Source organism: Eptatretus burgeri, chromosome 11 (assembly GCF_056783735.1).
Source record: "Eptatretus burgeri isolate ZD-2024b chromosome 11, Ebu_testis_v1, whole genome shotgun sequence".
NCBI classification, from domain to species: domain Eukaryota; kingdom Metazoa; phylum Chordata; class Myxini; order Myxiniformes; family Myxinidae; genus Eptatretus; species Eptatretus burgeri.
In genome coordinates this window covers 95,166,222-95,189,989 of record NC_140971.1, presented here as the reverse complement: position 1 = coordinate 95,189,989, position 23,768 = coordinate 95,166,222, and the positions used below count along the sequence as shown (strand labels likewise).

At 48.0% G+C, this 23,768-nt stretch overlaps 1 protein-coding gene across 3 annotated transcripts in view; it reads right to left on the bottom strand.

The window, feature by feature from the left end:
* Positions 1 to 298: 298 nt before the first annotated feature.
* AARS1 (alanyl-tRNA synthetase 1) overlaps positions 299 to 23,768 on the bottom strand; it is a 143,419-nt gene continuing 119,949 nt past the window's right edge. For 2 of the 3 annotated variants that reach the window (XM_085847472.1, XM_085847471.1), the window contains exons 13-21: positions 20,070 to 20,183; positions 19,458 to 19,664; positions 19,193 to 19,377; positions 7,592 to 7,700; positions 4,487 to 4,600; positions 3,955 to 4,074; positions 3,069 to 3,155; positions 2,727 to 2,840; positions 299 to 1,048 (exon numbers count right to left, since the gene is read on the bottom strand). In XM_085847472.1, coding sequence (XP_085703598.1) covers positions 872 to 1,048; positions 2,727 to 2,840; positions 3,069 to 3,155; positions 3,955 to 4,074; positions 4,487 to 4,600; positions 7,592 to 7,700; positions 19,193 to 19,377; positions 19,458 to 19,664; positions 20,070 to 20,183 — 1,227 coding nt within the window. In that variant the 3' untranslated portion in view covers positions 299 to 871. The remainder of the gene's footprint in view (positions 1,049 to 2,726; positions 2,841 to 3,068; positions 3,156 to 3,954; positions 4,075 to 4,486; positions 4,601 to 7,591; positions 7,701 to 19,192; positions 19,378 to 19,457; positions 19,665 to 20,069; positions 20,184 to 23,768) is intronic. The other variant, XM_085847474.1, reaches the window with a different exon arrangement.

The window sequence follows — 23,768 nt, the reverse complement described above, 5'->3', positions numbered from 1 at the left end:
GATTCATCGATATCCTCCTGACATTTTGGCAATGGAAATAGGAAATTACACCTGTGCGAATACCTCGCAAATTTCAAACGCATCGACAAAACTCCCCCATTTAAGAGTTCTGCACTTCGAATCAAATTTCAAAATGCAACCGATTCACTCAATTTTATGATGATTAGGAATTCCAACTCCGACGGCAGACCCAGCTTCATTGTCCTTTTAATTTTCTCTGTACCTCGTCTACCTGTTCTGTCCCTTTGTCATCGAGCTCTTCCATGAGACTCGACCTTCGTATAATAAAACGTGGGGATGACCTTACAATCCCATTTATTCGAACCTAGCATATTCACTGCACCATTACACAAGTGCACCAGAATATCTAAATACAGTACTGTGTACATTACGACAATTCCATCGTTGCAATTCTCACTGCACGATTCAACAGAACAGCGAGTCTTTTAACGATACACAAAGCAGATCAGCAGCCAAATATAATTAACAACAATTTAATTCCATGATAAGTGGTATCCATTATCCCAACAAGTACTGAACATTATTTTGCAAAAGGAGCAAGAAAAAGAAAGAACAGGGAACATCGGTTAAAGGTAAGTGGCTCCAGAAACCATGTTACATCCATATTATGACAATGGTATATTTCCTGAACAACATGCTCAGGTGAAAATGCTATATTCAAGTATAGACAAAATGTAGAGTGAGAGGGACGAGATCCCGAGAATCACTTTCAAGACAACCCAGCAGATTCTGCATTCTCTGCATGCCATACCCACAACCTCATGCCATCATGACTGTGGAGTCAGAACAGCTCGTGACCAAGAGTTAAACAATCGAGCACGATGGTTTCTAGATGAGCTCGGATTTCATCCTATGCTTCAACCTTGAGTTGAGCGAACTCCTGTGCCAGCTCTATCGCCTGGTTTACGCAGCTCACGTTCCGGCCTGTGGCTTGGGCCGAACATTCCTTGCCTCCTCCTTTACCATCTAACAGGGCCACGATGTGCTGGATCCATTCGTGCGCTTTCAGGCCTCTTGTGGTGACCGCCTGTTGAGAGACATAAAAGGAGTGGTACACAGTACAAGCACGCTTCATTTCCATAAGCAGTGTCCCCCACAAAATCATGACGTGATTTACAAGGGGTGTTCAAAACGTTCCACGAACAGCATATTCACAATAGGCCAATTGAACCTTTGCAAACATCTGCTTTGGAAAACTTTTGAAGGTCCAAGCACCCCCCCCCACCAACCTCCCCTTCCCTCCTCCCATCCCCATGTCCCCTCCTCCATTTACCAAAACAATAGGCCATACAATTCTGACCGATTCTAAAGTCCTCCAATATCTTCAAAATATATGGCCGATCTTCACAAAAGTAAAACTTTGTAAAACGGTGCACGAAGTCTTGCATCACCTGCAGCAGTATTTCCATTGCCCCTCATGTACAGGCAATTAGTTGTGTTACGGTTCAGGTTGACCTGTGGGTCGCTATGGGGACCGTTTTACGTTGATAACATCGTAACATCATGGAATCTCCTGCAATGAGGCCGAAGCAAAAGATCTGTTTCTTTCACATCACAAGCAGGTCGGTGGTCTGCACGTTTTCCACCAATCTACGATATCGCTCCCGATGCTCTCCGTCCTCAGACACTCCGTATCTATTCAAGGATGTCTACAACTTCCAGTAACCCCCTTCTGGTTAAACTTCCAAAATCCAGGCAGACTGCACACCTCAACTCTTATTCCTCACTTCTCCCATTGAAAGAACCACCTTCTAGAGGCTGTCCTGTCTCACTCTTCCCTCCAGGGTTTCAAGTGCACCGCCATCTCTTCTCATCCCAAATTCTGACACATCATCTTTTATTACCCCCATTAACCTTTCCTAACCCAACCATCTAACTTGCTATTTTCAGTATTTCCTCCCCTCATCACGCTCCTCTTTTCCTGTTCATTCGTTCCCTTAACGCTTGTCCCACTGTCAGTTCTACCTTGCTCTTCTACAAGCTTTGTTCCTGTAATGAAACAAAGAAGCTGCAAGCGATATGAAGGAGTAAAACTCTTCTGAAGTTTGTGCAAAGCCAAGGTGGTTGTTGTTGTTTCATGTGCAGCCTGTGGCTGCTGGTTGCATCATTTTCCGGAAGCGCGGCTGTGCCGCTGATGCAGTAAGCTGGTACTCATTTTGCCAACCTCGGAAGGATGACAGACCGAGTCAACCCACCAGGTGTTATTTCAACGGCACGACAGGGGCTCAAACTGGAGACTCTAATATCTTGAGGCAGCCGCCTTAACCGTGAAGCCAACACGAAGCTTAAAAGCTAAGGTGGATCACCATGCTGAGGAGTGACTTTATAAAACCACAGTCACCAGCGTGCGCATGTGCATGATGTTCTCTCGTCTGCGTCCACGGCCTGTTTTGTGTCAATCTAAGCATACGGAACCCGCACTTTTATCAACCTCGTCGAAGGTATTCACACCAATTTGGTTTCACGTTGAATTTAGTGTTGTGCAAAGAGGCAACATGTCAGTGTACTTCCAAACACGATTCCACGGTTTGTTTAGTTTTCCGGATGATGGGGGACTTCCTGAATGAGAGAAGCCGACACAACGACCGGTCCACACAATTGGTGTCATTAGACTCTAAAGGACACTTTCTTCGTGAGAAATCATGAGAAACAACCGAGTGCACCATTAGCAGTTTCAACGAGTCGGTGTGCCCAGTAGCGCTTACTTCAGGGACTTGACAAAGGCAAGTGATCTTCCCCACATCGGAATCTACACTGAACAGCATGACAGATGTCTGTGGAGAGAGGCTTTTGAAAAGCTTCAGGGCCTCACTGAGTGCCTGCCAAAATAACAAATCAAAGAATGTTAAAAGAAACAAAGCCACAGGCCCTGAAATTTACACCAGGTTATAAAAGGAATCAACACTCAGATCAATGGGACGAGCAACGTCGATATTTGGGTTCAACAGACTTGCAATGCTTCTTTTAAAGATTATATTCTTGCCATTCCAATTGCATTCCCACCCTTACCCATCTTAACAAACCCCCAAAAACCCACACTCAAGCACCTTGGCTGGTGCACCTTCTTCCATCTCGAGCACCACGACGGTCTTGTCCGGCTCGCTCTCGATCACTTGGCGAGTCCGATCCAAAACCTGTGATAAAAAAAGACAATGACCAAATTAAGAAAATCCACACCATCTGGTCCTGCAGATAACAGATGGTACCGATCCGTGCAGTCGGGGTGGAATTTCCTCCAGCATCGCCGAACGAACTGCTGCCCCTCTGAACCGTACGAGCTGAACTTTGAGAATCGATGACCCTCAACTGCACCAAAATTAACCGGTTATCACAGATATTATTTGCCATTCACATTGTCAATGATGCAGTGAGTACAATGAAGGACGACGATGAGAACAAAGACAGTCCATCGCTTGTGAGCCAGATTTAGTTCCGTTAACAGGACGACACCTGTTCAGTCTGGCCTTGAGATGTGATTGCTCCATAAAAAAAAACAACATCAAGGTGCGGTGATTCATGCACAAGATGTGTTATATTATGGCTGGCTCGAGAACACGTGTGTGTGGGTGTGCATGGGCGCACACGCACGAACACACATATACATGATAGCAATGTCCTCGTAGCATCGGCCAGGCTCAGATATTGTCAAATGAGCAGAGAGAAAGATGCAATCAGTACAACAGAATTCATTACAACATATGATCATGTGAAGATTTGCAACGCCACCCCCCTCCCCACGCAAGCCCCCCCCCCACGACAACATTCTATATTTTGCTTTTTTAAATTAAAAAACACTTTTGTGCCATTGATCAGACCATGGTTCCGGGACCTACACGATAGAGCATAGAAAACCTAAGAAGGTGGATTTTTACTCCAATATTAGAGGGGGCAAAAAAAGAATGAGAACTTCCTGTTTTGTTGACATCGTCTCACCTTTTTCTGCAAGTTAGCTTTGTTGGCACGATCCAAGTCATCCATGGCCTTCTTCAACCTGTGTAACTGCTCACGCATCGAGTCCTTGCGCCACTGGGGAATCACAGCTGGGCCCAGGAGCTAACACGAACAATTTGAAATGTAAAGGAAAGCCGGTCACGAACAGACTTCCCATCTCAACTCCTTTTGAGTTAACTTTCAACATCTAAATATCTGGTTATGTTCATATTGTAAAAAAAAAAAAAAGAAAAAAAAAGACAAATGTGCATCGTTTTAAAGACAGTCTTCCCTGTTGTTGTACACTTGCACGAGTTAAACAAGATAAACAAAACGATCCTCGCATCATCACAAGCATGGCGCCTGTCATCCTTCCGAGGTCGGCGAAATGAGTACCAGTTCCAGTGTGTGTGTGTACTGGTAGAGGGGCACTGCATCAGCGACACAGTTGCGCTTCAAGAAATGATAGCTACCCCGGCAGCTAAGCTGCCATACGACCACACAACAAGCATGGCGGTCTCACACCATGACTCACCTCCACCTGTTCGGCAATCTCCTTCTGTACCTCCTTGTTCGGAGCATTCTGGCTTTTCACCCTTTCGGCAAGTTCCGCAATGCTGCGAGTAAATGCCTCGGCCTTACGCAACGCCTGCCAGGAACAATTCACAGCATTTCCAATCCTTGATATTAAACCGATTTGTTTGCAAGTTTAACCACACGGTGTTTGTGGTGCTCCACCACATAACACACTCAACTGATATCACACTTAAATTAGTCTACACTGTATGTAACCATGTCTGACAGGATGGTACACAGGTAGCACATACCCCTTACAGCTGTCTGGCCTGGGTTTTATGATTCTTTTCCCAACTAGAAAGTGCCATCGTGGTGTTTCCCACGCAGGGCGTTGCATCACAAAGTGTGCTGTCCCTCGGCTGGACCTTAACGTGGGAACCCATGTGCCAGCATTAGCTGGTGGATGTTAACGGAGGGTGGTTGGAATCAAACAACACACACAGACACCTCCCAGCTTAAGAAGTGCAACATTGATTTATATCTCTGCATCACCCTTGATGGGATGGGTTGGGAGTTCAAGGGTCATGCCTGCATTGCTGCAGCTCTGACTACATCCACAGTGAAAGTTTGTCCCGTTTAAATTAACGACAAAGTAGAACTTGACGCTGATGCGTAGATGGATATGTCACCGCCCACATTCGATATCAACCCACTGTTATGCGAGTGTGTGTGAGAGAGGCAGAGACAGAGAGAGACAGAGAGAAAGAGAGAGAAAGAGAGAGAGAGAGACAGAGACAGAGACAGAGAGACACACAGAGAGAGACACAGAGATAGATAGACAGAGAGAGAGATAGAGATAGACACAGAGATAGAGAGACAGAGAGAGATAGAGAGACAGAGAGAGATAGACAGAGACAGAGACACAGAGAGACACAGAGAGACACAGAGAGAGACAGAGAGACACAGAGAGACACAGAGACAGAGAGACACAGAGAGACACAGAGAGACACAGAGAGACACAGAGAGAGACAGAGACACAGAGATAGACAGAGAGACAAAGATACAGAGTGAGACACACAGAGATAGATAGACAGAGAGAGATAGAGATAGACACAGAGATAGAGAGACAGAGACACAGAGATAGACAGAGAGACAAAGATACAGAGAGAGACACACAGAGATAGATAGACAGAGAGAGATAGAGATAGACACAGAGATAGAGAGACAGAGAGACAGAGAGAGATAGAGAGACAGAGAGAGATAGACAGAGACACAGAGAGACACAGAGAGAGACAGAGAGAGACACAGAGAGAGAGAGAGACACACAGAGATAGATAGACAGAGAGAGATAGACAGAGAGAGAGAGATAGAGAGAGAGACAGAGACAGAGACAGAGAGAGGAGAGGGGGAGGGAGAAGAAGAGAAGGAGAAGGAGAAGAAGAGAAGGAGAAGAAGAGAAGGAGAAGAAGAGAAGGAGAAGAAGAGAAGGAGAAGAAGAGAAGGAGAAGAAGAGAAGGAGAAGAAGAGAAGGAGAAGAAGAGAAGGAGAAGAAGAGAAGGAGAAGAAGAGAAGGAGAAGGAGAAGGAGAAGGAGGAGGAGGAGGAGAAGGAGAAGGAGAAGGAGAAGGAGAAGGAGAAGGAGAAGGAGAAGGAGAAGGAGAAGGAGAAGGAGAAGGAGAAGGAGAAGGAGAAGGAGGAGAAGGAGGAGAAGGAGAAGGAGAAGGAGAAGGAGAAGGAGGAGGAGGAGGAGGAGAAGGAGAAGGAGAAGGAGGAGAAGGAGAAGGAGAAGGAGAAGGAGAAGGAGAAGGAGAGAGAGAGAGAGAGAGAGAGAGAGAGAGAGAGAGAGAGAGAGAGAGAGAGAGAGAGAGAGAGAGAGAGAGAGAGGGGGAGAGAGAAGGAGAGGGGGAGAGAGAGAGAGAGAGAGAGAGAGAGAAGGAGAGGGGGAGAGAGAAGGAGAGGGGGAGAGAGAAGGAGAGGGGGAGAGAGAAAGAGAGAGAGAAGGAGAGGGGGAGAGAGAGAGAGATAGAGATAGATGAAAAAAAATGAAAAAGAGCCCTGACTGGCATGCATGGAGGGAAGTTGGGAGGGGAGGGGAGGGTGGGGTAAGAGAGAAGCGGAGGTGGTGAGGAGTGGAGGTGGTGAGGGGCGGAGGTGGTGAAGAGTGGAGGTGGTGAGGAGCGGAGGTGGTAAGGGGCAGAGGTGGGGAGGGGTGGAAGTGGTGAGGAGTGGAGGACGGTGGGGAGGGGCAGAGGTGGGGAGGGGCGGAGGTGGTGAAGAGTGGAGGTGGGGAGGAGCTGAGGTGGTGAGGATTGGAGGTGGTGAGGGGCAGAGGTGGGGAGGGGCGGAGGTGGTGAGGAGTGGAGGTGGGGAGGAGCGGAGGTGGTGAGGATTGGAGGTGGGGAGGGGCAGAGGTGGGGAGGGGCAGAGGTGGGGAGGGGCAGAGGTGGGGAGGGGCAGAGGTGGGGAGGAGTGGAGGTGGTGAGGGGCAGAGGTAGGGAGGGGTGGAGGTGGTGAGGGGCAGAGGTGGGGAGGGGCGGAGGTGGTGATGGGCGGAAGTGGGGAGGGGTGGAGGTGGGGAGGGGTGGAGGTGGGGAGGGGCAGTCAATAATTTCCACACAGTGACAGATATGATAAATCGATTATTGCAATCATTGCTTATGCCTCATCTCCATTTGCAGGTTCGAGTCATTTGGGACAGATCCCGGTTGCATCTCCATTGACCATAATTTGTGGTCCGATGACAAAAATCCAGCCCAGGTTTAAGCTTTTGTGCCTTCTGGGCCGGGCCTGGGTACGCTCATCGTCACCAATGACGTTTTCGCCTTTCCATTCAAATATTTGGGCAATGCAGATCATCTTCCATGCAGTCCTCATCCCAGGTCATCCACTTTGGACACCAATTATACCACACAAGGTAAATAAGCAACAACAAGAACAAGAGAATGCGATCCACATCGTCCACCATTACAGTGCCCACAAAAAGAACGTGATGACATCATGCCGCTAAAAGGAGATACAACCCAGACTGAGGCATGTCACGAATGGCTGAAACCTGCTGATGGAGGCGCGGTAAGAGTACACCATATACGCTGAATGTAGACGCAGCAGAAGGTTCAAAATTCCACCTTCTGGGCCTCCGTTCCAGTCACACACACGATCCTACGGATCCCCTTGGCAATGGCTTCTTCAGACACGATAACAAATGGCAGGGCATGGCTCGAGTTGTGCAGGTGCCTGGAGAAAATGACAAGGCCGCAAAGTAATTACGAATCAACGGACCAGACTTCCAAATCATCATCATTCCCTTGAGCCCGGTGCACCCTCACCCTCCTCTTTCTATTTTCATTCCACACGTCATCACATGTAGTAAATCATTGGTTCAGGTACACATTAATCTTTTGTGACTCGTTCTGCAAAAGGAGAAATTTTTTTTTTAATTAATCAGCTTACATAATGAGTAATATTTAGTTTCATAAATTCTCCAACGATACGAAACAATAACTGTCCACCCACAGCCTCACAGAGATCCCGGCAGATGTGAACCCAAAGCCGAACAGAGGTGCGACGGAACAGTGGAAAACAAACTCATTAGTTGTTGGCATGAAACTTGCCGGAGAAGGGAATAATGAAACAGATGCTCAATCATTTATATGGCCACGTTGTATTTTAAAAAGCTCGTTCAGAAAAACAGGAACCTACTTTTTGGCCTTGTAATCGACAAATAATATGACAAGTTGAGTCACCCGATTAAGACTGGGTGACTTGCAATTCAGTGAACCATCAAGATGTATGTTTAAAGCCAGAGCAAACATTAACCCGGGAGTGCACCGAGGCAATGATGGGCCAAATGACCTCATTTCCTTGCTTGAGGTCACACTGGATCGTGCAATGACTACTTCTACTCGGTGTTGTCTTGTGGCAACTATGGACCCCTTGCATAATCATTTCCATCCTGCATGTGCAATATAAGTGATGAAATGCAATTGATTCGATTCTCGACAAAGAATGGCCGAAGCGCAAGCCAAGCTGCGCAACTCTCCCTGCAGCCAGAGAGCGGTGATATTTTTGGTTTTAACATCGATTTGATAAAATAACTAACCCTTTGAACACCAGCGGCCATTTTACCAGCTGCTATTCAAACCTCCATATACCTGACCAGCCGGATTTTCCCCAAGGGAAGGCCAGGGTGGTTGGTGGAGCTGAAATGTCCAATGAGCTCAGGGTTCAAAGGGTTAAAAAAATGAAGTGATGTTCAACTAGTAACATGTGTTAAAATAATGCGGTCGAGTAAATTTTGGAGCAATTGGCCAGGTGATATATACAGTAATCCCCCGTTTCTCGCGGGGGTTACGTTCCAAACCTCCACGCGCTAAGTGAAAATCCGCGATGAATGGACGCCTCCCCCAGAAAATCGATTCATCTGGTCTGGTCGGTGTGGGTTTGAGGTGCCTGAGATCGACTAGTCTGGTTTGGTCGGTTTGGCAGTGATTGGGTTTGAGGTGCCGGAGATCGACTAGTCTGGTCTGGTCTATTTTTGAGGTGCTGGGTATGAGCAGTGCTCGTCCAACGGCAGCAAACCTTTTTCCTTCCCGAAGCATATATCGAGCACCTTTACCTTAACCTTCTCCTGGAGCGTCCCAGGACCTTCCTCTGGCGCTTCGGTTCCTTGCCAGAAGCCTTAGAAGGTGCAGGGCATTTGGGCGGCATCGTGGGGCTTGGAGAAAAAAAAACGTAGAAAATATTCGTAGTTCACAAGCAAAACTTTGTCTCGTTGTGTGACTGGTCGAGCACCACGCGTTATAATTTATTGCTTAAATAATTTATATTTTATATATTATCACCGTGATGTACCGGGGGAATCCGCAGAAAAAAATTAGTTACGTTCCAAGGGAAAACCCGCGATGAACCGGGGGCGCGATAGGTGAACCGCGATGAAGCGGGGGTTGACTGTGTGTGTATATATATATATATATATACATATATATATATATATATATATATATACACATATATACATATACATACATATATATATACATACATATATATATATACATATATATATATACATACATATATATATATATATATATATATATATATACATATATATATATATATATATATATATACATACATATATATACATATATATATATATATATACATACATATATATATATACATATATATATATATATACACATATATATATATATAGACATATATATATATATACAAATATATATATATACACATATATATATACACACACATACATATATATATATATACACATATATATATATATACATATATATATATAAACATATATATATATAAATATATATAAATATATATATATATATATATATATATATATATATATATATATACACATATATATATATTGTTGTGGTTACCAGATTCGCAAACCACCATTCAGGTCCCTTAGGTGAGGTATCTCGGTAAGTACATGTGTAGTTAGGCCCGAACCCGTTGTCTAGTGGGAATACATGTCATTTATACGTGCTGCGACTCTTCAGGATAGCCGTTCTTCTTTTACTATCTTTATTTTGGACCAACCGCCATGATCACAACCACAACAACAACCACCAACCACAACGCCGCCGCTTCACCACAACCGCCACGACCTTTACCGTCACAACTCGCCACCATCGCATCACCGTCATCTCGCGCCACTCATGGGCACCGATGCTGGACTCGTGTAGGGCGCACGTTGAACAGCGTGTACAAAATCACGGATTTTCTGCTTCAAAAACGGATCAAAAATGACACACGCCCACTTTTGCCGTCCAATCGGTGAGCGAGGGGCGATTTGGCCCCGCCTCCAGAACGATCGATATATGCAAATTTGTGGATAAAAAAGCCTTCACGCCCACTTTTTCTCGGGCCAATGGGGAGCGAGGTGAAAGGTCAAAGGAGGGGGTCAAGGCGAAGTTACGGGGGATAAAAGGAGCGGTGTTCGTCAGTCAGAAGGGAGTCAGCAGAACAGGAACGAGAGAGTCAGCAGAACGGGTCGGAGAGTCAAGAAGAGGAGAGTCGGAAGCAAAGGGTCAAGACTTCGCGGGCGGTGGAGCTGCTCGTCGTGTGCGTTGGAGTCGGAACGGAGGGGACGGAGCTGTGGAAAGGCGGCGACACCAGGCGAGGGGGTGCTCGCGTCGTGCAGGAAGCTGCACCCGAGGGAGGCCGACAGCGCGACCTGGCCGAGGTGGAGACGCTCGTCGCACATAATAAAGATCCTCTATACCCCGAGCATCAGCCACCCCCCTCCTGTTTCCCCCCCCGCGCTGAGATAGTGCGACCAAGGGGGCCCCGTTCCCACCCCCCTGCCAGGCACTGTCCACGAGGCCCGCGGGTTGCGGGGCCATCGTCGCTCCGCGTCTCATCACCAGACGGGTAGGCCCGACCCGGTCTCGGCCCCAGGCCTACCTCATTCTTGAGGGTATTTCTTTTCCTTGGTTTTGGGTATGTGTTGTCGGCGCCGTCTGTGAAGTAGAATTGTATAAGTGTTGCCGTGTGCTCGGTAGTCGGTATTAGCTCTGCACTGTGTTTTCACTTTTATATTTGCTTTTTGTGTAAATGGAATTGTGTTTTCTTTTTTGTGTGCATTTGGTGGAATTGTATTTGTGTGCTTTCCGTTCGTCGCGAATAAATGTGCTTTATTGTTGAACTGTTCTCCCGCTTCGCTTCGTCTTTTCCCCCATTGAACCCTCATCTTGCTTCACGTAAAGGGTTGGTAGTGGGCTGAATACGCCTGATAATTAATCGAACCGTCGAGGTCGACGATAACACCGCTCGGTTATTCTGATAGTACGGAACGGGTCGCTTAAGTGGCCCGTGTCCGAAGTCGACCTGCGGCGAGGTGCGATCGCCCGGTCTACCCTCCGCGTGGGTACTTAGGTAGGAGTCGAATGGCGAGCAACCCTATCCCACGCGGGGGCTGATTGGCTCGATCGCGGTGTGACCGAAAGGTCCACCCGTGACTGGTTCCCGGCGTTAGTCCGAGAGGGTCACGACTGGATTGTCCGTCCGGTGGGTGACGTGCCGCGATTCGAGTTACGTGGCCGTCCGCACGCCGGCGGGCGCGAAGACAGCAACACTGGTGTCAGGTCGTGCGATACAAATTCATCGCCCTCCTCGCGGCACTGGTATCGGAGAACAGGAAAACGGGCTCTCCTGTCTCCGGCTAAATTCACGGGAATCGGTCCAGGGGTGAGAGAAGCGACCCCCGATTCCCTCCAAATTACGAGCGAGCAAATTAACCCTTCACGAGAAGCAAGATGGCGTCTCAAGGCGGCGGGAGCCGGGGTATTAGAAATGTATATGTGTAATAATGTAGAGTCCATGGTCCAGGATGGAATCGAGCAGGAAATGTTGATTGTGCAGGAACACGGACTCGCCCAACTGAACAGGGCCCGAGGTGGGTGCGGCAGCGGCCGCGGTGTATGACACCTCCCCCCTCTCCACCAAGACCCTTCCCCAACCCTTGCCGAAACGGCTCAGCTGAGTGCATCCAACATGGCCCAGCTATGCGCCATGCTGGCGGCAATGAACGAAAAAAATGGATGCAAACACAAATGAAATGAAAAAACGAAATGAAAGACATGAACAAGCAAATGAATGAAGTGAAACCGACGATGGATGCGAATACACAGCAAATAAAGGAAAAGATGGATACGAAAATGAACGGAATGGAAACAAACATGAAGGAGGAAATGAAAAAGCTGCGGGGTGAGACGCAGAACATGGGCCGAAGCCTGCAGGCGGGCATGAAGGCCGTGACCGGGGAGATAAAATGGCGACTCCACGTGTGGAGCAACGAGCTGGGTCGGGGTGCAACGGCTGACAGGCCCGCGCTGGAGGCGGGTGAAAAAATAATTCGTGGAACGTGTTGGGCGAGGGTCGTGACGATGACCGAAAGGGAAAAATTAAATGAGGAGACCAAAACGTGTGAGACGAGACACGAGTGACAACAACAGAAATAATAGTTGAGACAAGGGAGGTAAAGGGTGAAGAGTTGGCAGAGACACGGGAGATGGGAACGATAGAGGGAAGACTACACGATGAAGACGGGGTAAGTGACGCGCACGCACACACGGAGGTAGTGGAGGACAATGGGGTTGAGCTCGCGGAGCGTGTTGGGACCCGGTGCGAGCACCTGGATGGCCTCCTCCAGGAACGAGGGGAGGGAGTATGTCCCCTTGAGGGCGAGTCACGACCAGGTGAGTTCGGTCGTGCTTTGCGAGGTTGAGGGGACGAGTGCTGTGGACGGGTGCACGGAGAGCTTGGGGGGTGTAGAGGCCCCGGAGACCCTTGTGGGGACACGAATCCCCAGTGTGGTTGTCCCTGTGTGTGTGGTGCAAGGCGTGAGTGCGTCCCCGTGTGTGGAAGCGACCCCGTGTGTGAGTGGTGTGGTGGCGATGGTGCCAGAGTGCGTGCTTCCCAGCACGCCGAGTGTGAATGGGGCACCGTGTGTGAGGGAGGCCGTGTGTGAGTGAAACGGCCAGTATGAGTGAGGGCACCACGTGTGAGTGGTGTGGTGGCGATGGTGCCGGAGTACGTGCTTCCCAGCACGCCGTGTGTGGATGAGGCACGGAGTGTGAGTGAGGCACCGCGGGTTAGTGCCCCCGCGTGTGTGGGTGAGGCACCGTGTGTGGAAGAGACCGCGTGTGTGAGTGTCGTCGTGTGTATGAGTGAGGCACCGCGCGTGAGTGCCCCCGCGTGTGTAAGTAGTATGGTTTGTGTGAGTGGTGAGGCACCGTGCGTGAGTGAACGGCCGTGTGCAAGGTCGCTGTGTGCAAGGGAGACCGTGTGTGTGAGAGAGCGGTATGAGAGGGAGATGTCGGTTGGCATGCGGGAGCACGCAGCCGCATCTCCCGGTGTGAATGTGATGGTGTGGACTGTGTGCGTCGTAACACGCAGGTGTGCGTGGGTTGAATGGAGACGACGACGGCGACATGGGAGAAACGAAAGCCGAGTAGCGGCTGTGGTTGTTTCGAGGACCGTGCCGGGTTCACCCAGCAGTGAGCACGCGGTTCGTGCTGTGCAACGCACGAGACCACCACGTGCTCGCTTGCGAGAGTGAAGTCCCGGTCCGGAAACGCACGCGGTGGATTTGCCGATCCCGCGGACGGACAAAGTTAGGCAGGTAAATGGATTTGGACCGGACGGGTTCTCCACGCGATCGTGTGTGTAAAGCTCCAACGGGCAAAGCACATGTGTTCGCGTGGGGAACCCCTCGAGACGTGTGGCTTGTGTTTTTTTTTATGCGCACGGTGACGTCATGGCTGCACGTGGGGTTGGAATTCGGCAGGAGGGGTATCTCTGCCGGATGGTCCCGTCCAAGGAGGGACGAGGAACACGTGCAGCTGCATGACGTCACGGGCAGGTGCAAAGTGCGCGAGCTCTGAGTTGCCGCGCAGGTGCTGCGCATGGAAAAGAGAAAAGGCAAGCCTCACTTTCGGGTGTACAGGATTCCTGGGCAAGGGGTGAAAGACCCCCTTACCCTGGGCACAGGATGAAAACTAGTTAGGGGGAAGGGTTAGCTTAGTTAGACCGACTTCATGGGGCAGGGGTAAGTCCTCATGGAGTCCGTGGAATGGATTAGTTAGAGGGATTGTAGCCAGATTTAGGTTGGGAAATAAAATGATTGATTTGGAGACAGTGACAGACTTGTGGATGTGTAGCGGGGACGTAGTTTAGCTACGTAGTGTTAAAAGGAACGTGCTACTAGTTTAAGGGACGACGTGGGAGCACGAGTTAGTTAGGGGAGGTAGTTAGAAGGATGGCAGAGTTCAGCGGTGAGTGTGTTGAAGAGTTGTGAGGCGAGTACGTGTACATGTTGAGTGAGTGAGGCCAGCGGGTCTGTGTGAGTGGAGCGAATGGGGAATGCATGGTGCGATGAGTGATTGGGGGGAGGAGTGACTCCCGCCCAAGGGACCCCGGGGTCAGTATAAAGTGAGTTAGGGGGTTAGTCAAATTGAAAAATGGAGGTCGTTTTGTTGTTGGTGGGAAAGTAGGCTCGAGACCCATTTGGAGGGGTGCAGGAGCCCTGTTGACGGGCTTGGGAGCGTGGCTGCGAAAGGTGAGTATCGCTGAGTGGGTACCCCGGGCACCAGGCTAGGTCGGCCGCGGTAGGCCAAGGGCCCATGGGGGCCGGGATAGCGTAGTGGGCACGGGTGCGCCTGCTTGGTGCGGGGGCCGGGGCGCCGGCCAGCCGCGTGGGGCAGTGTTGTGGGCACGGGTGACCCTCGGAAAGGGGCCCGGGAGGCCGGCCTGCCACGTGTGCGTTTCAGGGGAGGTGCCATGGGGGCACTCCCGGTGTTAGGGAGCTGGTAGGCTCGGAGGCAGTGTAGTGCCCGGGGTGCCATAGCGGAGATTCGGCAGAGGGTCGTGCCTGCCAAAGGGAGCCACGTGTCCCAGCCAGGAGACCGTGTGAGGGCACGGAGGAGAAAATTGGGGGCGAGGCCCGAAATTGTGAGGACACCAACACAGGCGACGGGAATCTGGGTTGTTAGAACCAATAGTTTAGCGAGAGGCGCTTGTTGAAAGCCCCGGGGTAGTTTAACAGTTAAATGGTTAGGGTAGATTAGGAGATGTACCCCTCCGCACCATCCATCCCCTCGCTGTCGTTGTGGGCCGCTGGACCCACTTTGGGTTAGATCGCCGAACTCTGGGGAGGCCATTCTGAGGCTTCGTTGGGCCTCGACACAGGACGCTAGCTCTCCCTTATTCCCCTCCGGGAAGGGAACGTAGGGGTTGGGAGTAGGCTAGGTGACAGGATAGGTTAGCCGAACAAGGACGATAAAGGGGGTTAGGGGACGATTTATAGTGGGGAAGTAAAAATAAAAAAAAAACAAAAAAAATTAAGGGGGCTAAATTGGTTTTTCACAAATTAAGGGAGTGGGTATGTACAGTGACAGGCAAAGGCGATAGGTTGGGAGGGAGACAGGTAGGTAGGTCCGAGCCCGCCTTCCAAGTGGCCAGCACCACCGCACTCCCTCCACCAACCTCCACTGAACGGCAAAGGCTGGCCAGCTTCATCTGCTGGCTGTGTTACTTCAAGGCCTGTGCCGGCCCACTTGATCGGCAGCTGTTGTGTTGCTGCAAGGCCTGTGCCGGCCACTTCGTCTGCAGCTGTGGTACTTCAAGGCCTGTGCCGGCCAGTTCATCTGCCCGCTATGTTTGCCTGCAGCGGCCTTCTTCTGCGGGCTGTGTTTGCCTGATCACCTTTGCCATGCCATGCCCACTGCCCCTGTTCACCAGCCCCGTTCAATTTTGCTCTGCCCCCCCCCCCCCACTGTTCATTTCCATGTGCGGCAGGATCAGAAAGCAACAGTTTGCAAGCTGCAAGAACTGCCCTGTTGGCAGCTACAACACGGGCCTGCAGTGGCGGCCCGTGCACCGTGTTTGTGTCCATGCATCCATTCGTTGTGCTCATTGCGTGTGCCACTTGAGCTGGCACGGAGACTGCGTTTGTGCAGCCCATGCACTGTTGTGGTTCACTGCATTCAGTTCAAACCGTTCATGCATCCATTCGTTGTGTTCATTGCGTGTGCCACTTGAGCTGGCACGGAGACTGCGTTGTGCAGCCCATGCACCGTTGTGGTTCACTGCGTTCAGTTCAAAAGGGAGGCCTTGGACTGCGTGTGAGCAGCCAGCCACGTTCCCTGTCACCTGCATTGTTTGAGTCAGAGACTGCATGTGGGCAGCCTGGCTCCCTGCTAACTGCTTTTCTTTTGCAGAGTTCAATGATCCTGGGCCATGGTTTAGTGTAAAATTTGTAAGTTAAGGTTAAGATGTACTGTAAATATGAGTGCGCCCCCGGCATGTATGTCTTAGCGCCGGCAATTTTATTTAAGTCGTCCGTGTGAGTGAGTTTGTTTAGGTAGTTACGCAGCCCTCAGGTTATTTATTTTGAGACACGAATACCATGAATGTCGCACTCAGGGATCCGTAGGTAAAATGTACTAGGGGAAAACTACACATGATGGCACACGAAAATTTGTGACTCGGGACGAGTCTGTAAAAGGAAGGGTAGTGTTGTGGTTACCAGATTCGCAAACCACCATTCAGGTCCCTTAGGTGAGGTATCTCGGTAAGTACATGTGTAGTTAGGCCCGAACCCGTTGTCTAGTGGGAATACATGTCATTTATACGTGCTGCGACTCTTCAGGATAGCCGTTCTTCTTTTACTATCTTTATTTTGGACCAACCGCCATGATCACAACCACAACAACAACCACCAACCACAACGCCGCTTCACCACAACCGCCACGACCTTTACCGTCACAACTCGCCACCATCGCATCACCGTCATCTCGCGCCACTCATGGGCACCGATGCTGGACTCGTGTAGGGCGCACGTTGAACAGCGTGTACAAAATCACGGATTTTCTGCTTCAAAAACGGATCAAAAACGACACACGCCCACTTTTTGCCGTCCAATCGGTGAGCGAGGGGCGATTTGGCCCCGCCTCCAGAACGATCGATATATGCAAATTTGTGGATCAAAAGCCTTCACGCCCACTTTTTCTCGGGCCAATGGGGAGAGCGAGGTGAAAGGTCAAGGGAGGGGTCAAAGGCGAAGTTACGGGGGGATAAAGGGACGGTGTTCGTCAGTCAGAAGGGAGTCAGCAGAACAGGAACGAGAGTCAGCAGAGACGGGTCGGAGGTCAAGAAGAGGAGAGTCGGAAGCAAGGGTCAAGACTTCGCGGGCGGTGGAGCTGCTCGTCGTGTGCGTTGGAGTCGGAACGGAGGGGACGGAGCTGTGGAAAGGCGGCGACACCAGACGAGGGGGTGCTCGCGTTGTGCAGGAAGCTGCACCCGAGGGAGGCCGACAGCGCGACCTGGCCGAGGTGGAGACGCTCGTCGCACATAATAAAGATCCTCTATACCCCGAGCATCAGCAACCCCCTCCTGTTTCCCCCCGCGCTGAGATAGTGCGACCAAGGGGGCCCCGTTCCCACCCCCCTGCCAGGCACTGTCCACGAGGCCCGCGGGTTGCGGGGCCATCGCCGCTCCGCGTCTCATCACCAGACGGGTAGGCCCGACCCGGTCTCGGCCCCAGGCCTACCTCATTCTTGAGGGTATTTCTTTTCCTTGGTTTTGGGTATGTGTTGTCGGCGCCGTCTGTGAAGTAGAATTGTATAAGTGTTGCCGTGTGCTCGGTAGTCGGTATTAGCTCTGCACTGTGTTTTCACTTTTATATTTGCTTTTGTGTAAATGGAATTGTGTTTTCTTTTTTTTGTGTGCATTTGGTGGAATTGTATTTGTGTGCTTTCCGTTCGTCGCGAATAAATGTGCTTTATTGTTGAACTGTTCTCCGCTTCGCTTCGTCTTTTCCCCCATTGAACCCTCATCTTGCTTCACGTAAAGGGTTGGTAGTGGGCTGAATACGCCCGATAATTAATCGAACCGTCGAGGTCGACGATAACACCGCTCGGTTATTCTGATAGTACGGAACGGGTCGCTTAAGTGGCCCGTGTCCGAAGTCGACCTGCGGCGAGGTGCGATCGCCCGGTCTACCCTCCGCGTGGGTACTTAGGTAGGTCGAATTTGGCGAGCAACCCTATCCCACGCGGGGGCTGATTGGCTCGATCGCGGTGTGACCGAAAGGTCCACCCGTGACTGGTTCCCGGCGTTAGTCCGAGAGGGTCACGACTGGATTGTCCGTCCGGTGGGCGACGTGCCGCGATTCGAGTTACGTGGCCGTCCGCACGCCGGCGGGCGCGAAGACCGCAACAATATATACATATATATATATATATATATATATATACACATATATATACATATATATATATATATATATATATATATATATATACATATATATATATATATATACACATATATATATATATATATATATACACATATATATATATATACACATATATATATATATATACACATATATATATATATATACACATATATATATATATATACATATATATATATACATATATATATATATACATATATATATATATATACATATATATATATATACATATATATATATATACATATATATATATATACATATATATATATACATATATATATATATACATATATATATATACACATATATATATATATATATATATATATACATATATATATATATATATACACATATATATATATATATATATATATATATATATATATATATATATATATATATATATATATATATATATACATACATCGGAACAGGCATAAAATGGTTGCAACTATTTTATACAAGATTGAGGTGACAGAGGGTTAAAAAAGGCAACATATTGAAAGTCCGGCAGTTGGACACAACAAGGGAATGCATGAACTGGAAAGGACTGGACAGAGGAGTGGAGGAAGCATAGTAACCTGCAAGTAAGAGTTGGGTTAGGTGGAGTTAATTGGGGTACAATACATCATGAGTGGGGGGTGGGGGGTGGGTGACACGAGATAATGGTGCATCGCTTGAAGCCCTGGCAGGAAGAGTGGGATTGGAAGGTGATCAGCCTCAGGAGGGAGATTCCACAAACAGGAGGGAATAGGAACAAAAAATGGCTGAGAGCAGTGGGAACCAGACCGGAGTAGAGGGGGTAAAATCCTTTCTTCAAATCTTGTGCAGAAATTGAATGGTGTTACCTAAGATCATCAGGAAAAGTTGTGGTCAATATAATGGCATAATGTCAGCGTGCACTCACGTTCCTCCACAGAATTCCACAGAGGTAAGTGAACCAGCTGGACTGGAGGGATCAGCTACCATGTCCTCCACGGGGATTCCGATGGAGACGACACGGACTGGATCCGGGTACGTCTCATCAAAAACTGCACGCAAGCCCTGGATGGCTTTGGCAGTCACCAGAGGCACCTCCTTTGTGTACACAGGCTGTGGACAACGAAAGTCATGTTTACCTCGTTATTCAACTCCAAGACAGAATGAGGCTTCTGGAGGGAAAAAGCACCTGCCTTCGCCTCTCTCATCAAATTGATCGCTTGCTCTTCGGTGCGCTGGATCTCAGCACTCGACATGGCACCACGTGCAGTGAAGTCAAAACGGAGTCTGTCAGGGGCGACGAGCGATCCACGCTGATCTGCCTCACCCAGCACAGAGCGGAGTGCGAAGTTCAAGATGTGTGTTGCTGTGTGGTTGCTCATGATGGGTCGGCGGCGAGCCTGCACAAGACAGACAAGCAGGTGCACCAGGAAGTACAACCCAATTCAAATACAGGCATTTTGGCATTACATATTAGTATGAGAAGTAAGGTTGTGGTAAGATGTATTATATTTAATCAAATAAAGGTTAAGGTAAGCTACCTGCAATGGGAAGCAACGTAACACTGACGTTTCGAGCATTGACCCTTTGCCGGAATAAATCAAAGTTCAGGTTGTTGTATTTTTTTTTTCTTTTGTCGAACCAATTTTGTCAACCTTCAGTTTATGAAACAAATCCTTTGAACTGTCTGCCAACAGACCCACACTAGGCTTGACAAAGTCTCGTTTTCCTAGTGGTGCAGTACCCAAACTGGTGTCAATGTACAAGTTAAAAGACTTGCTTCATGGGACACACAATCCCCTCACCTCATCAACGAAGAGCTGAACTTTGTCCCCAACATGTAGTTTGCCATACAGTGTGCCCATGTGCAGGATGTATCCTCCACGAACTTGCACATTCTTCACTGTGAACTCCATATTCTGGGAAGAGACGTACAAGCACGCAAGGTGACCAACCAACACAAATCAAGAGCACAAAGTCAAAATACAATAACTGCTCAAAATATTTATTTTTTTCACTTTTGTTCTCAACATGTATGGCTTAAGACATCATCACTTAAATATATATTTATATTTTTTTTTTAAATGAGCAAATACAACCCGTCGCTTCACTGGTGGAGATATTAAGGGGGGGAGGGAGAGGGAAGAGAGAGAGAGGAAGAGAGGTGGAAGAGGGGGGGAGGTGGGAAAAGCTATGCCTCACCTAACGTTGCTATATACTGCAGGAGGGAGGGTGCGAGGAGGGGGTGATACAGAGAGAGAGACAGAGAGACAGAGAGACAGAGAGACAGAGAGACAGAGAGACAGAGAGACAGAGAGACAGAGAGACAGAGAGACAGAGACAGAGACAGAGACAGAGACAGAGACAGAGACAGAGACAGAGACAGAGAGAGAGAGAGAGAGAGACAGAGAGAGAGAGAGAGAGAGAGAGAGAGAGAGAGAGAGAGAGAGAGAGAGAGAGAGAGAGAGAGAGAGAGAGAGAGAGAGAGAGAGAGAGAGAGAGAGAGAGAGTATGAAAAAAAAGAAAAAGAGAAAGGTGAGGGGTGGAGGTGGGGTGAGCAAAGAGAATGATATGTTATGCGTAATGACCAAACACAAAAACAAACTCATGTCAGAACAGCTGTACACATGATGACACAACAGAGTTTATAATGTAATCTGCTGGCACATCTGCAAAAACTTTAATATCCCAGTTGCAGAAAATTTGTAGGAACATGAACCAAAAGCAATCACTGAAAACATGGAAGTACCAACCACTTACGTATGTCCTAATGATCTAATCGAGCGTGAACATCGAAAACAAAGTGTTGTGACCAGGTATCATACTTCGGTACAAAAAAGAGAAGAAGGCATTGCTAAAGGAAGTGTTAATAGCAGTGAATTTGGACTAAACGATGCAGAAATCAAGAAAATGACCAAAACAATATGACCTCATGAATGAAGTGAGAAGATTCTGGAAGCTGAAGAATGCCAAAGTTGCACCAGTGATAGCTAGACCTGCAGGAATGATGACAAAGAACCTGAAATATATATATATATATATATATATATATATATATATATATATATATATATATATATATATATATATATATATTAAACGTAGGGGCAGTGTCCCTGGGCGCTTACCTGGTAGCGGCTGGGTAAGATAACCAGGCATTCACTGGTAAGCGTGGATGACGCACAAAATATATAATGGAGAAGAAAATAAATGCCTCTGGATTTTTTGTTTTTTTAATGCCATGAACAAACCTTGGTACGTCACGGGTGATAAAGGTTGTGGTCAAGTTTCATCAAAATTGTGTGTGTATGTGGTTTCAGAAAAGAGAGCAAAACATATATTGGGGGGCAACTCCACACCGCCCCCACACCCATAGAACCTCTTGGACCCCGATTTTTCTTAATGTTGGGTCATTCCATGTCAAATCATCAAAGAATCTGCCGTCATCTCTCAGATTTTTGTAAAACTTTGGGAACCAATTGGGACCCATGAAAAACGGCAAGAACTCAAATATTTTTCCTAACAGCCTCTTAATTAGTGAGATACAGACTAACGAACTTTGGACTAATTAGCACGACGTCGCGAATTCAAATGGCCATATCTCTAAAAGTATAACACCCAGAGAGCTGGTTTTGGTGTCATTTTAAAGGTATTTTCATGCCCTATGAATTTGTCTGGGCAACATTTTCCTACCTCCAACCACAAAAAAGTTATCACAAAATACAAACTTCAATCGTGAATCCCCAAAAAATGTATCCTTCAAATTTCCTCAAATCCATCCCAGAGGTACCTTATGATGTCAAGAAGCTTCCACATAAATTCTGTGATGGGCACTCCAATAGTTTCTGAGATATGAGCAATAATGTACATGTACGTATGGCATATAGGTTCGAAAATCAGCATTTGTAATGTATTATACAATCAATAAGTGAGTTCAAGTACACAGTGTTCACTAACCTGACTAAGGCTTTCAATGTCCTCTTCAATGCAGCAACAGCAGCACTTGTTTCTTCCCCTCAGGCCCAGTTGAAAATGAAAGTATATGATACTTCAAAGCAATTGATGGTCGTTCCCTGTGTTCCCTGTCATGGCTAGGTTAGAATGATTGTATAATACATTACAAATGCTGATTTTCGAACCTATATGCCATACGTACATGTACATTATTGCTCATATCTCAGAAACTATTGGAGTGCCCATCACAAAACTTATGTGGAAGCTTCTTGACATCATAAGGTACCTCTGGGATGAATTTGAGGAAATTTGAAGGATACATTTTTTGGGGATTCACGATTGAAGTTTATATTTTGTGATAACTTTTTGTGGTTGGAGGTAGGAAAATGTTGCCCAGACAAATTCATAGGGCATGAAAATACCTTTAAAATGACACCAAAACCAGCTCTCTGGGTGTTATACTTTTAGAGATATGGCCATTTGAATTCGCGACGTTGTGCTAATTAGTCCAAAGTTCGTTAGTCTGTATCTCACTAATTAAGAGGCTGTTAGCAAAAATATTTGAGTTCTTGCCGTTTTTCATGGGTCCCAATTGGTTCACAAAGTTTTACAAAAATCTGAGAGATGACGGCAGATTCTTTGATGATTTGACATGGAATGACCCTGTCGTGAACAAACTTTAGTTGCAGGCAACAACAGCAACTTCCATATATGCACGCACGCGCACACACATGCACACGTACACACGCGCGTGCGCACACACACACACACACACACACACACACACACACACACACACACACACACACACACACACACACACACACACACACACACGGAGACCTGTGGCGGGAACATTCAAAACCAACAGCTCGTACATGTGGTGACCTAAGCACCCCACCGGTTGACTCCGAATCTGATTCGTACATGCTACAGTCCCCTCAAAATAGGGGAAAAAGGTGGGGGACCAGGGCGAGAGTTTGGAGAGAGAGAGGGGGGAGAGGGGGGAGAAAGAGAGAGAGGAGGGGGGGGGAGTCGGGTCAGAAAGAGGGATGGGGTGGGAGAGAGAGGGTAGGGTTTGGAGGGAGAGGAGGAGAAGGAGTCAAGCAGATGTGACACCAAGTTTATCGTCCATCTGAGAGATAACACACACAGTGATGAATCATCTGACCTGCGAAACACTGGGAGGACGGTTTCGAGCTGGGTTAGGATACAAATCCTGGCTACACATAGTGAGCATGTGTACCAGTACCTCTCGGCTTTCCTGGCATGATTTGGCGATTCTTCACTTCAGAACTGAAAAGATTTTTTTTCTCATTGTGATCATATCATTTATTTTGCCTTCCAACCTTTTAAAGCGAAACGTTTAATCCTTATTTGTATTTTCGATGCCGAAGTGACGGGTCACTTAATGGAAGAACAAAAACGGGAGACGTCGTGGAAAATAAAATTTTACATTTTCAGCGAGGCAGCCACCGCCTGGTGCACCGCAGAACACCACGTGGCCAACGCACGCGAGTGTTCAAGTCAATCGCTGGAGATATTCAGTA